This window comes from Daphnia pulex, chromosome 3 (assembly GCF_021134715.1).
Source record: "Daphnia pulex isolate KAP4 chromosome 3, ASM2113471v1".
In the NCBI taxonomy this organism is placed as follows: Eukaryota; Metazoa; Arthropoda; class Branchiopoda; order Diplostraca; family Daphniidae; genus Daphnia; species Daphnia pulex.
Genome location: NC_060019.1, coordinates 7,391,671 through 7,403,153, shown reverse-complemented (window position 1 = coordinate 7,403,153; position 11,483 = coordinate 7,391,671). Strand labels below are relative to the sequence as shown.

The window sequence follows — 11,483 nt, the reverse complement described above, 5'->3', positions numbered from 1 at the left end:
GAGTAGAATGGACTCGGGTGTAGTTATTCTCAGCAGCCTTTTCAAGTTGATTAAAAGATTTAATCGGATCGTAGTAAAAAGTTTATTTCGAACAATAATCATTGATTACGATGATTGCTGTTAATCAAATATTCAGAGAATAAAGGCTACGGTTATTACTTTATAATGGGTGTAGTTGCAGGTGGTGTGCACACAGTCTGCCTTACTAGTAAAGGTAAGTTTACAATTTCATCGTTTTTTTTTCTCGGATTCAGTCTAATTTTATTATTTTATTTTTAGGCGAACTTTGAACTTATTTTGGATGTACGGTAATGATGAAGGTGCCTTAGGTCGTCGTGACACTAGCGAAGAAGCAGCAAATTTGAACCTTGTTTTAGCTCAATAGCTTCATTACAATCAACTTGGTACTTGGCAAAAAGAGCCCTTAAACAATCAAACAAATGAATAGGCGAAACAATTTTTTTTTATTTAATGAAATTTATTGAAATCAACTGACAGAACAGTGACGACAAGTATCAAAAGTGAAACAAAAGAACCAAACACACGAAATTTCATCTTCCATCGGAAATATCTTATTAATGTCGCCGAATGAAGGTTTGTAGAGTCGGTGGAACTTTCTCTGCATCATCGAATGGAATTCCACTTTGGCGTAAGACTCGAGCAGCCAAGCAGCTCAGAGGCAGTGGCAGAGCGTCTCTGATGAGCGAATGAAGGTTAAGCTCGTTATCCTCATCACGGTCGATTATTTGGTCTGGCCGTTCCTGGGAGAGCAGGTTTTGCCATTCCTGGAAGAGCATCAAGGGGGTCGTACTTGTGTTGTCCGTCTGGTCTATGTGAGCCCCGTATTCCAGCAGCAGCCGACCTTGAGCAACGCTGCCACGATTTAAGGCCACCAAGTGGAGAGGAGTCGCTCCGTGCGAGTCGGCCGCGTTAGGATCGGCTCCGAGTCGAAGGATCCACTCGGTCACAGACAGCTGGAAATCCTCGTCTGGATCATCGTCGCTTTCGTCGTCTTCGTCGCGATAATCTCGAATCAGTTCAAAGTCCTCGTCGTCACTTTCGTCCGCAGACATCACTTCGTCGTTTCCGGCCCCACACGACGGACATCCGCTCACGTTTCTGTCGTCACTGTAATCACTGAAGCAATCTTCATCCTTCGACGCACAAATGATGTCAAAGTCAAATTGGCTCCCACCGGCAGGGTCATCAATCAAGTCGTCATTGCTGTCCAGCAGATCGTTCACCGTGTCGCTGCTGTTTTCAAATTCGCCATGATCCAAGTCGCTTGTTTCATCCAGGTCACTGCTGCCCATGTCGTCGCTGTCTCTGTCCATCAACTCGTGAATTTCAGCGAACGTGTGACTCGTACTCTCCAGATGGCAAATCGCGTGGAGAAGATTCTGATTGGCGTTTCCCCATCGGTGGTCTTTGGCTATGAAAAGGGACAGGCTGCGCTGGAACTGTTGGCGATCCACGACACTCCATTGCGGCACCAGCTCGTGGGCCCAATAAATCAATCCCACGATGAAACTTGCCAGACCGAGTCGAGTGCTTGGGTCAATCTTTTGCTGTCGGGGATTTTCTTGGAGATGCGCCATGTACTGAGTGGCAAAATCGAAGGTGGCCATCAGATTGACAAACGGAAACTCTTCTTGTTCCGGATTCTCTTGCAGATTGGTGATGCTCGACAACAAGATGTCCAGGGCCCAGTTGATGATTCGACTCGTCTTTAATCCCTTCCACTCAAGTGATTGTGATTGCTGCAGAACGAGCGTCAGTATGTGGATGGCGCGGCCGCTCTGCCCTTGGCGGAAGGAACACATCGAAGCCCATTGGGACAAGAAGGTGAGATTGAAGATATGGACACCAGGACGGACCATGTCCAGGACTCGCTGGCTGACCAAAACTGCTTGGGTGAAGAGCTCGAGTCTAGACAGCTGCTCCAGTTGTTCTAATGTGGTAAACTCGCAAGTCAAGTTGAAAGCCGTGCCATAAGCGTCCGATGGAAGAATCGTTTTAGGTATTAGGTCCGGTTCACCATCGACCGTCGACTGGCGAAGATGCGTGGCTGCCCTCCAGTACATGTGGCCGTTTTGCGGGGCTGGATGCGTTTCGTAAAAGTAAAAATTGACTGCACCCATCAGTTCCAGAATGTTGATCTTTTCCTGTCGGCCGTTGGGACTTGAGACGATGGATTCGATCATTTGGGCGGTTTGCTGATCCGATTCCACTTCCATGGAAAGAAGATAGGCGGCAATGTCCAATTCTCCGCAAACGATAGCCGCGTACAGTGCTGGAACGTCCAGGTATTCGACACCATTCGACACCATTCGTCCAATTTGCTCGATGGGAACGCCCAGTTTGCCGACCAAGAATTTGACCATGTCCAAGTTTCCTCGGCGGATGGCCACTAGAAGAGGGGTCTGCCCATGTTCGTTGTACGATTTTGACAATTCGGTAGTCACTTTCGGTCCGTGGATGTTGAGAGTTTTAATCAAATCCTCCCTGGAGCCTCTGGTTACAGATTCGAAAAATGCCTCGCAGTCCGCGTAAGTTATCAGCTGAGGATTCGTCGCGGGGTGCGGGTACGAGGATGGTGGCGAATAATTTTTCGGAACTTGTTTCATCACTCTTCTCCATTTCTTGACCAATCCCGATCCCGTATTCCAGTCGTAGTACCAGAATCTTTTCCAAACCTTTCTCCAAACCATTTCAACATTCGCACGAGATTCCATTTTTCTTGCCAGGTTATAATCACAGTAACTTTATCTAGAAGGCGTAGAAGCTTACAGATGGTGTACAATGGGATCATATGCGGTGGCGATCCCTTATGTATGAAAAAGAAGGGCAAATCTTTGTTTGCAAGTCGACTTCCTCCTACAATTACGGCTATATCTCGAAATTGTGTCAACCAATTAACTTGAATTTTGTTGCAGTGATTCCGTTTTAATTATTCAAACATTAATCAGTTGTTTTTTTTTAAGGCAGAGTAATAAAATTTTATTTGATTATCGTTTCGATTCAAGATTCGTTCAGTTAATTCGCGCCGATTGTTATAGTGCGTAATATGGCCGCTTGGGGTGAATTGTGCAACAATTACGACATTATGTCAGTGCATTTCCAATTTACTCAAACAGAAAGCGATTAAAATTTTGTGTTAATTATAAGAAAGTAGAAACAAATTTGTGTGTTTAATCACACATTCACACATGCCTGCTTTCTACAGTCTGGTAATTGGTAATAGGACAACACCGCTCATTAACGACATTCGCATTTCGCAGTTCGGATTTCGGAAGGTCGTCTGCACTCTGCAGGACTGCAAAAGCTGTTTTTGTAAGGTTTAGGTGTCACAGTCAACACAAACAGCATTGACGGTAAGGCTGGCATGAGTATTATATTGCTGCCAAGTTGCAATCTGAGTTGTATGATTCTAGTGAGCATTTGGTATAACGCGGCCACGGGTGTCTCGTTATACCTTCTAAGTTCTAACGTGATTGTAAAACAATCAAATGAAGTAAATGTTTACGGGGTATAACCACAGCGGATGACAAGGGGCGGGTCCGCGCATTCCTCTCCCGTCAATGTCAATTTTGTTTCATTTTCAAGGTAAACTTGCCATATGATGGGCATGCTGGGCGATTTGGCGGGCAGGGATCGGCTGCTTATTTGTTTGTCAAAAAGAAAAAAAGGTCGGTCGAAAGAAATGTTTTCCGGTGATGAAATTGGTCTCTGCGCCAATTACGATCTAATGTTTTGATCTCTCTCTTTTTTATTATTCAAATTCGCATATTTCCCAGAGTCTCACGACAAGAGACTTATTTTTCACACACGCGCTAGACCTGTTTTTACTTGCCGTCGTCCTTGACGTCCGTGTGTGTTTTATCGTGATTGGTTCTTTCGTTAGTCGTTAGAGAAATCCGCTAAGTGATAAAACGTTGGCCTGTAATTCAATCAATCCTCAGCATTCTGCATTATTTGGGAATGCAGGCCAACTAGGATTTCTTAATCAATAACCCATCCTCGCCCATCCTAGCATACAATGAAAACATTATTAAATGGCATAATGAGTTAATGACTTCCTATTTCCGATTTGGTGTGGGTCTCCTTAGTCTCTTATTGAACATGTGTAGCGATTAATGAGAGAGGGTTATATCTGAATGAAATCAATTACCGCATTCATCTATAGTAATTACAGGGCAGGTAAATTTAACGCAAAAGTTTAAAAACAACTTAATACGTGAAATTGTGTAACTGTTCATTAAAGCGAACTTTATCATATTTTATTTCTTCGCCGGAGCAACTCTGTATTGTGATGTAATAATTCGTATATAAGTGGGTGCAAAGAATTGGATATTAGGCTCGATAACCTTGGGAAAGGGTGATTCAGGCAATAACGCCTCCGTCCATAAAAAAAGTAACGGTACCATCCATCATCATGGAGGGCGCATGCTGCAACTATACCGAGTGAAGCATGATCTCTTCTCGGCATGGAGTGATGCATACGGAAAATTGATCTCGTACAGCTCTTGTGCCACGTAGACGCAGTACAATTGTATTCGAACTGGGTAATAATGGCTCCACTGTCATTTTAGTTATTCCCTTTGTTTTTTCCGGAACGCTTGTTTTATAAGCTAATGAACAGTTTCTTGACTAACGAGGATATTGCGGTTTGAGTTTAACTTTTAAAAAATGTTTATTTCTTCTTCCTCAGCCATTCGTTATGGCTTGCTGTTTTTGTTAACAATACAAGTAAGGCATACGTTTTTAATCGCCCACAATCTAAAAATTTTTTATATTTTTTTTCGATTTATAAGTTTTATTTTATTAACAAAGAATACAGCCACAGTTCTTTCTTTACGGGTGTCGATGATTAATGCTTCGGCATCAAAGAACGAGTACGTCGTATCGACACTGGTGCTCACCATGGAACTCATCAAACTTTCCATCGTTCTCACTCTGCTCATGACGGTTAAATTGAAATTTTCCGTTCGAAAGACGTTCCATCTGTTGTACAATGAAATCTTATGTCGACCAATTGACACGTTTCCTTTGGCAGTGCCAAGTTTTCTTTACGTGCTACAGGATAATTTGATCATTTATGCATTATCGTGTGTCGACGCAGCCACCTACCAAGTAAAAACCGCTGAGTTATTAAATACTTTCTTTTAAACCATGTGTAAACAATAAGATTTGTCTCTTTTGGGGATGAAATACGATTTCTTATCTAATTATTTTTTTCTTTAAGGTAACTTATCAGACGAGAATCTTGACGACCGCATTATTTGCAAGGATATTACTTAATCAAATACTGCCAATTAAGAAATGGCTTTCACTCATACTGTTGATGCTTGGGGTCATTTTAACTCAGGCAAGTACAAAAGGTTAAGCAACAGAAAAGAGTTAAACGTAAACTTAATTTTACTTTTGTGGAAAATAATTATCCGAACAGCTAAATTTCAATGAAGAGAGCGGCGATATCAGTTTCCGTTCTGAAAAGGAAGGTTCCGTTTATTTTTTGGGCATCTTGGCGATTTGCTGTGCCACACTAACCAGTGGTTTCGCCGGAGTCTACAATGAGAAATTAATTAAAAATGGAAAGCAACCTTCCCTGTTAATAAGAAGTATTCAACTTAGTAAGTAATACGTTTTTTCGTAATACGTTTTCCCGTTTACTAAAACGCAGTTTGGCATTATTATTATTATTATTTTCTAGGTTTGTTTTCTGTTTTCTTCGCCTTTTGGGGCGTCCTGTTAAAAGACGGTGATCTCGTCAGCACACAAGGGTATTTTTATGGATACAGTCCATTTGTGTGGTTAATAGCAACGATGCAGGTAATCAATTGCAGTAAAATTTCTAAATTACATTCACTGCTTCAGAAACCTAATAACTGAACTCAATTATTATTATTTTTTAAATTCTGAATTGTAAAAGGCCCTCGGAGGAATAATCGTGGCGGGAACTATGAAATTTGCCGACAACATTCTGAAAACATTTGCAACATCTAATTCGATTGTACTGTCGTGCGTTCTTTCCTATTTCGTACTGGAAGACACTAATTTAACGCCAACATTCATTGTCGGCACATTTGCAATCATATTGGCTACTTTCTTGTATACAACTGCCACTGACGAGAAGAGTCACCTGTTGCGGTTAACAGGGTTGCATTCAGTGACACCACTCAAATTGTTATGAAACGATTTTCATGTATAAAAAATTACGTTGTTACAATCTATCAAACCTTTTGAAGGAACCTAGTTCAAACACAATTTTTGGGTGCAAAAATGGCTTTTCCATGTCTTGTACGGACTTAAAATAGTAGGTCTATGAGACACAGACACTGTTAATGATTTAGTTGTAAATACGGTAATACTAAATTAATCAAAAATCGAATCGGGAATTACAAATTTCTAGAAACAAGTTTAATTTATCGCATGAGATATCTGACTGTACCATAAATTTTCCTTGCCAACCCCAAAAGAAAAATGTAATCAACCTGGAATTACAATAGTTATGGGCCGCTCTCAAAGGCAACAGCGGATTGGGCGCGCGCAAACCAACATCCTTCTCGTACGTGATCACGCATCTGGGCCATACAATAATCGCTCCATATCGCAGCTTCTGGATTGATCGACTCGCTTAATTTTTTTAAGACGTTGAATTTCAGCTCGTGACAGTCTTTGTCTGGCTCAGCCCGTCTGTCGAGTAGAAACTCCAAGAAACCTATTATTTATTAATTAACGAATTATTAAATTAAGCTAAAGAAAAAAAAAATCCATTCATTATATTACCTGGCTGTTGACTCATGAGCTTTTGAGCCCAAATTTGAGGAACAAGTTGCAGAAGTATGCGCAGAGCAGAAAACCTTAAATCTTTGAATGGTTGTTTCGTAACGTTCATAACCAACTGGATTGGCTTGGAGTCAAGCTGATGAAACCAACGTTCGACGATTTTTTGTAATTCCTCGTCAGTCGTCTATAAATTCAATAATAGAAATGAAAAGCTAATAATAAAGACCAAGAATACATTGGCATACTTCGGTTGAAGGGATGTGTATCAACTCCGCAAAGGAATCAAGTGCTTTCAGACGGACGTCATTGTAAGCATGGGTGAATAATGCTCCAATAGTCTTGATTGCACTATCGAGTTTAGAACCTAGGCAAGAGTAACGTTAAATTAGTAATGGGTTTAAATAAGAGAATGGTAGACGTCTAGTTTCATACCTTGTTGATTCAGAGCGAACTTGCCATCGCGTTCAGTAGCAATAAAGGAAAGAGTTTCAATAGCAATCATCCTCATTGAAACGTCGGAGTCGTCGATCAAGTTGAACATCGTATTTGTAAAGTTCGGATATCTGGCCAATACATCCGGTTGAAAATGAGCCAGCGCACCGAAAAATTTCATCAGCCCGGGAACGAGCAGTGAGGCAAGAGGATCTGCTGTAGCCTCGTCCAAATTACCGGCGAGTTTCTGAATGATTCCTTGTCGCTCGAGATAGTCCCGACCATGTTGGCAAGACGCTAGAGTCGTTATAAGTTCCAATGCGTTAAGCTGGACAAGAATGTCTCCAACTAAAACTTCTGCCAGAAGGGAACTGATGAGCTCTTTCTCTTCGCAAAATGTCAAGTTTTCTTGGGACGCGCAACAGTAGGTGATTAGAATATCGTAGATTCTGTAGCGGACAACATCATTTTTGCGGCTGACAATACGCATTTCTTCAACGATTGGAGGAGACACCAACACACTTGCAGCACTGCGTTGGCGTGCAAGAGACATAAACACTTTACTGGCTTTACCAGCAATCGATGAATCATCACTCCCAACTGCTTGTAAACAGGATTGCAAAAGTTCCATCTTAGTTGAAAGTTGTTCACAGGCTTGCTCATCATCAGCTGCCATTTGTAGCTTGATCAAGAAAGATAGAGAGCATTAAATCATTAAATTGATTTTTTAAATCAATGATATAGTATACCTCTTGAAATATCAATTCCTTTACACGATTTTCTGAATGAGCTAGTCCTTCTAAGAACAGATCTTCATACTTACTCAAGGCATGCCCAACAGGAATGGTGCCTAGAATGCGCTTAAGAATTTCACATGTTAAATCAATTTGATCCCTGGAGTAAAGGGAAGAGATTCAATAAGGCAATGGTTAAGTGTGAGGAAAAGTAAATCATTGCACCGTTAAATTGGAATAAAAATTATCTTACCTATTTGAAGTAGCAAGACATTTGTATATTCTGTCAATGTCGATTTTCGGGGTATAGTCCTTAAGTTCGCTTAGAGAGACAGATGCCAAGAGAATTCGTAACGATTCAAGAGTTTTCATACAATTGCTACCCAGTGACAGGCCAGCTAACAGCTTGGTCATTTCATCCAACGGAGATGCCATCTTGAGGCAACTTAATCTTCAACAAAGTAAAAGTACAATGAACTGGACAAAACTAAATAATGAGTTGATGTTTTGTTTCAATAGACGAAGTTTTTGAAACAAAATTTAACAAAACGACCACATCAAACGTTGCAGAAGACAACGAATGAATGGACAGGACACTATTGACAGACTCAATTCGTCTGCTATATTATGCCGGGAAAGGGAGTCTACTGGGATTTTTTAAATACGTGCAGTTACAGTGAAAGCTTTTCTAGAAAGATAGAGATCTCAGATCCCACAGTTCTGTTAGCTTTTTTCCCTTCGTTCAGTTAAATTCACATCGGTGATATAAATTCGGTGATATACAGCTAGATTGGGTAGTGCCTCTAAGCTATGGAAGACGTTCGGATCTGTCTCTTTCGATATCGACGTTCAGCTCTATAAGTCTTGAATAGGAAAGCAGATGGATATGTGTAATGGTATATAAGTGTTCATCTCATGTTGTGCCCGAACCAATTAAACATGAATTGTTTCATTCATTTTTAAATGTAACCAGCATGAGTGAATAGTTTTAGCGAGTTTTAGGTTGTAATATTTTTTATTTACGTAGCCTACGGTGAACGTAAGTGCGTGTGCGCTGTGCGGCCGTTTTCGGGAATTCCTCCAACGTATTATAAAATTGCCAGTGTTGTAGTGTATTTATTTTTCAAGCTCTTCATTAAAGAAGCCAGTTTTAAAGGGAAATTCTGATTGAGGTTGTGATCCATATCCCTATTATATAATGCTTATAAATTTAAATTTTGAAAAACACAAAAACAAAACAGAAACAAATATAGATATAATCCCTTTTATCTTTTTGGCTTTGATAAGGTTTTTAACTGTCTTTGAATGAAAGCAAGAAAACGATAAGGTCTTAAACGGCTTCTGCGTAATTCATCCCGAATATAACTGCGTACATACGCTCGATTTAACTCTCTCGGTGAGGCCAAATTAAATACAACCAAGGTAATAAAACAAACCTAGTTCTTGCAGGAACGTTCGCTTTCATAATTCAATATTTACTTCATTCCGTTCCTTTGTATACATCATGGCCAGTTCATTTTTGGGGTCCCGACTGGTATTGTTTCATGATTGGATAGTAGAGCCCGTCAAGAAAACTACAACAGTTTTAACCAAATGGATTTTATTTCGTGGAGAAAAAGTATTTCGGCTATGCTTAAAGGACACTACGAAAACTAAGAATCCAATCTTGATATTCTTAGCTGTTAACCTGAACAAACTTGGGTTGAGAGTTCATAAAGTGCATTACAGTAAACAAAGTCTCGAATCCAGTCTAATTCACGAAAGTTATAAAGGTGAAAGTTTGCAGTTGTTTAAAGCCAATCTCACCGAGATGCCAGCTGAAAAGTGCACATTTTCCTTCTCAATTTGGATAGAAGGAAGCGACTCCGCTTATTCTTATCATTTATCCGACCGCTTGACCAAAGAACAATTTTGGAATGCCTCTTTGAAAAGCCAACATCATGTTGATGTTGAATTCGTCGTCAAAGACAAGAAGTTTTCAGCTCACAAAGCCGTTCTTGCTGCTCGAAGTCCTGTCTTTGCAGCGGAGTTCACAAAAGAAAAGCCAGAACGAAAGGACGACGATGGCGATGGTCTTCAACAGATTATTCGAATAGACGACGTGGATCCAGCGAGTGTGGAACAGTTTCTTTACTTTCTTTACACAGGAGAACCGATGAAATCTTCGTTATTTAATGAAGAGCTGCTAAACTTGGCTGAACGTTATAAGGTTATTACTCTGGTCAACTTGTGTCGGGCTGCGTTGAAGAATATTGATGTCAAGCAGATGATGAGCTGTTTGCGTGAAATTAACCCGGATGCGGCAGAAATGCACATGGAAGCAAAGTTTTCAGATTCCGTACACATAAGGTAAAAATACAGATTGTTTACTTTCAAAATTCACCTACCATATTATTTTGAGCATTAAATGATTAAATCTGACTTTAGGCCGGATAAAGAGACGGAAATTTTCCATGATGCACGTCCGTTTTCCATTACCCCTGTGAATTTCACCATATTTCACATGCACTGAGCCCGTTTGAAGTCAAATATCAAAACGAAAATGTATTTGCCCTTCATGTTTTTGGTAACGAGTTATCAGGCAGGATAGAGCGGATAGAGCATCCATGGATTCATTTAATCTGCTCAGATCATCGCAATTTCGGTTTTAAAGTGGCGAAAGCATTTTGTTCCATGGATAATTATCGGACATGGATGGAAATGAAACCAACAAGAGCAGATGTTATGGGACTGATTCTCTTCACGGTGCAAGGGAATAGATCGCTAGAAAAAGATTTCCATGATAGACGTGGATATCCTTGCTTCCATCTTTATTTTCGTATCGAAATTACTAGCAGTCTATAAAACTATCATTACGAAATGATGGACACTTCGTGGACGACTCAGCTTTGGCAGGCCGCTTTAAACCAACAGCTGACGGATGTTGAAATAATTGTCGGACCCATTAAACTGGAAGCACACCGAGTAATTCTCTCCGCTCGTAGTCCCGTATTGAGTGTCTTGTTAGACAACAACGATCAAGCAAAATCTTCTATTGTTATCGATGAGAATATGGATATTGATGTTGTGAAGCACTTTTTTAAGTTTTTGTACACCGGTTGTTTGGAGATTTCCGCCACTAACAAGCAGCTTCTTGAACTTGCAAAAATGTACCAAGTGGAGACATTGATGAAAATTTGCCAAGTCGCCAACTGCATTTCCCCGGATGTCACTTCTAAACTCGATGCAAGCAAGGTAGACGCCCCCGACAAACCCTCTGTTACTTTTCAAATGAATCTTAAAGTCGTGAAGCACTTTTTGACATTTCTGAGAAGGGGTTCTTTGGATTCTAGCGTCAATATCAGACAGATAACTGTGTTGGCCGAATTGTACGAAGTGGGAACCTTAAAAAGAATTTGCGAACTCAATAGAAATGTTCCTTTGGATATCGATGAAGTTGCCACCTTCCTCCTTACCACATTATAATTTGGAAATTGAAGACATTTGTTACTTTAAATTTGTAATAGTTTAATATGTTTTTTAAATGTT

The 11,483-nt window shown here is 40.4% G+C and overlaps 3 protein-coding genes across 4 annotated transcripts; 2 read left to right on the top strand and 1 right to left on the bottom strand.

Annotated features, from left to right (window-relative positions):
- The first annotated feature begins 3,092 nt into the window (after positions 1-3,092).
- LOC124190448 (UDP-N-acetylglucosamine transporter-like) lies at positions 3,093-6,927 on the top strand. 2 transcript variants are annotated; one of them, XM_046583078.1, is made up of 6 exons: positions 3,093-4,749; positions 4,834-5,133; positions 5,246-5,368; positions 5,450-5,633; positions 5,714-5,832; positions 5,933-6,927. In XM_046583078.1, the coding sequence occupies exons 1-6, from the start codon at positions 4,690-4,692 to the stop codon at positions 6,191-6,193; spliced, it is 1,047 nt and encodes a 348-aa protein (XP_046439034.1). In that variant the 5' UTR covers positions 3,093-4,689; the 3' UTR covers positions 6,194-6,927. The 2 variants fall into 2 exon arrangements, with proteins under 2 accessions (XP_046439034.1, XP_046439033.1); XM_046583077.1 differs by having other exon boundaries at positions 3,095-5,133.
- LOC124190447 (26S proteasome non-ATPase regulatory subunit 5-like) lies at positions 6,406-8,556 on the bottom strand. The gene is made up of 6 exons (XM_046583076.1): positions 8,209-8,556; positions 7,971-8,115; positions 7,222-7,903; positions 7,035-7,153; positions 6,790-6,973; positions 6,406-6,721 (listed from the first exon to the last, which is right to left on the bottom strand). Exons 1-6 carry the CDS (start codon positions 8,388-8,390, stop codon positions 6,510-6,512), a joined length of 1,524 nt encoding a protein of 507 aa, XP_046439032.1. The 5' UTR covers positions 8,391-8,556; the 3' UTR covers positions 6,406-6,509.
- Positions 8,557-9,276: 720 nt separating this feature from the next.
- Positions 9,277-10,899, top strand: LOC124190443 (BTB/POZ and MATH domain-containing protein 4-like). The gene is made up of 2 exons (XM_046583072.1): positions 9,277-10,304; positions 10,383-10,899. Exons 1-2 carry the CDS (start codon positions 9,460-9,462, stop codon positions 10,465-10,467), a joined length of 930 nt encoding a protein of 309 aa, XP_046439028.1. The 5' UTR covers positions 9,277-9,459; the 3' UTR covers positions 10,468-10,899.
- The last annotated feature ends 584 nt before the right edge of the window (positions 10,900-11,483 follow it).

Excerpts from the sequence above, each read along its gene's own strand:
- LOC124190448 (XM_046583077.1), top strand. The coding sequence starts at position 4,690 with ATGTTTATTTCTTCTTCCTCAGCCATTCGTTATGGCTTGCTGTTTTTG. Across the intron at positions 5,134-5,245 it reads TCGACGCAGCCACCTACCAA|GTAACTTATCAGACGAGAAT; the intron begins GTAAAAACCGCT and ends TTTTTCTTTAAG. Across the intron at positions 5,634-5,713 it reads AATAAGAAGTATTCAACTTA|GTTTGTTTTCTGTTTTCTTC; the intron begins GTAAGTAATACG and ends ATTATTTTCTAG.
- LOC124190443 (XM_046583072.1), top strand. The coding sequence starts at position 9,460 with ATGGCCAGTTCATTTTTGGGGTCCCGACTGGTATTGTTTCATGATTGG. Across the intron at positions 10,305-10,382 it reads TCAGATTCCGTACACATAAG|GCCGGATAAAGAGACGGAAA; the intron begins GTAAAAATACAG and ends ATCTGACTTTAG.
- LOC124190447 (XM_046583076.1), bottom strand. The coding sequence starts at position 8,390 with ATGGCATCTCCGTTGGATGAAATGACCAAGCTGTTAGCTGGCCTGTCA. Across the intron at positions 8,116-8,208 it reads TGTCTTGCTACTTCAAATAG|GGATCAAATTGATTTAACAT; the intron begins GTAAGATAATTT and ends CCTTTACTCCAG. Across the intron at positions 6,722-6,789 it reads GCTCATGAGTCAACAGCCAG|GTTTCTTGGAGTTTCTACTC; the intron begins GTAATATAATGA and ends AATAAATAATAG.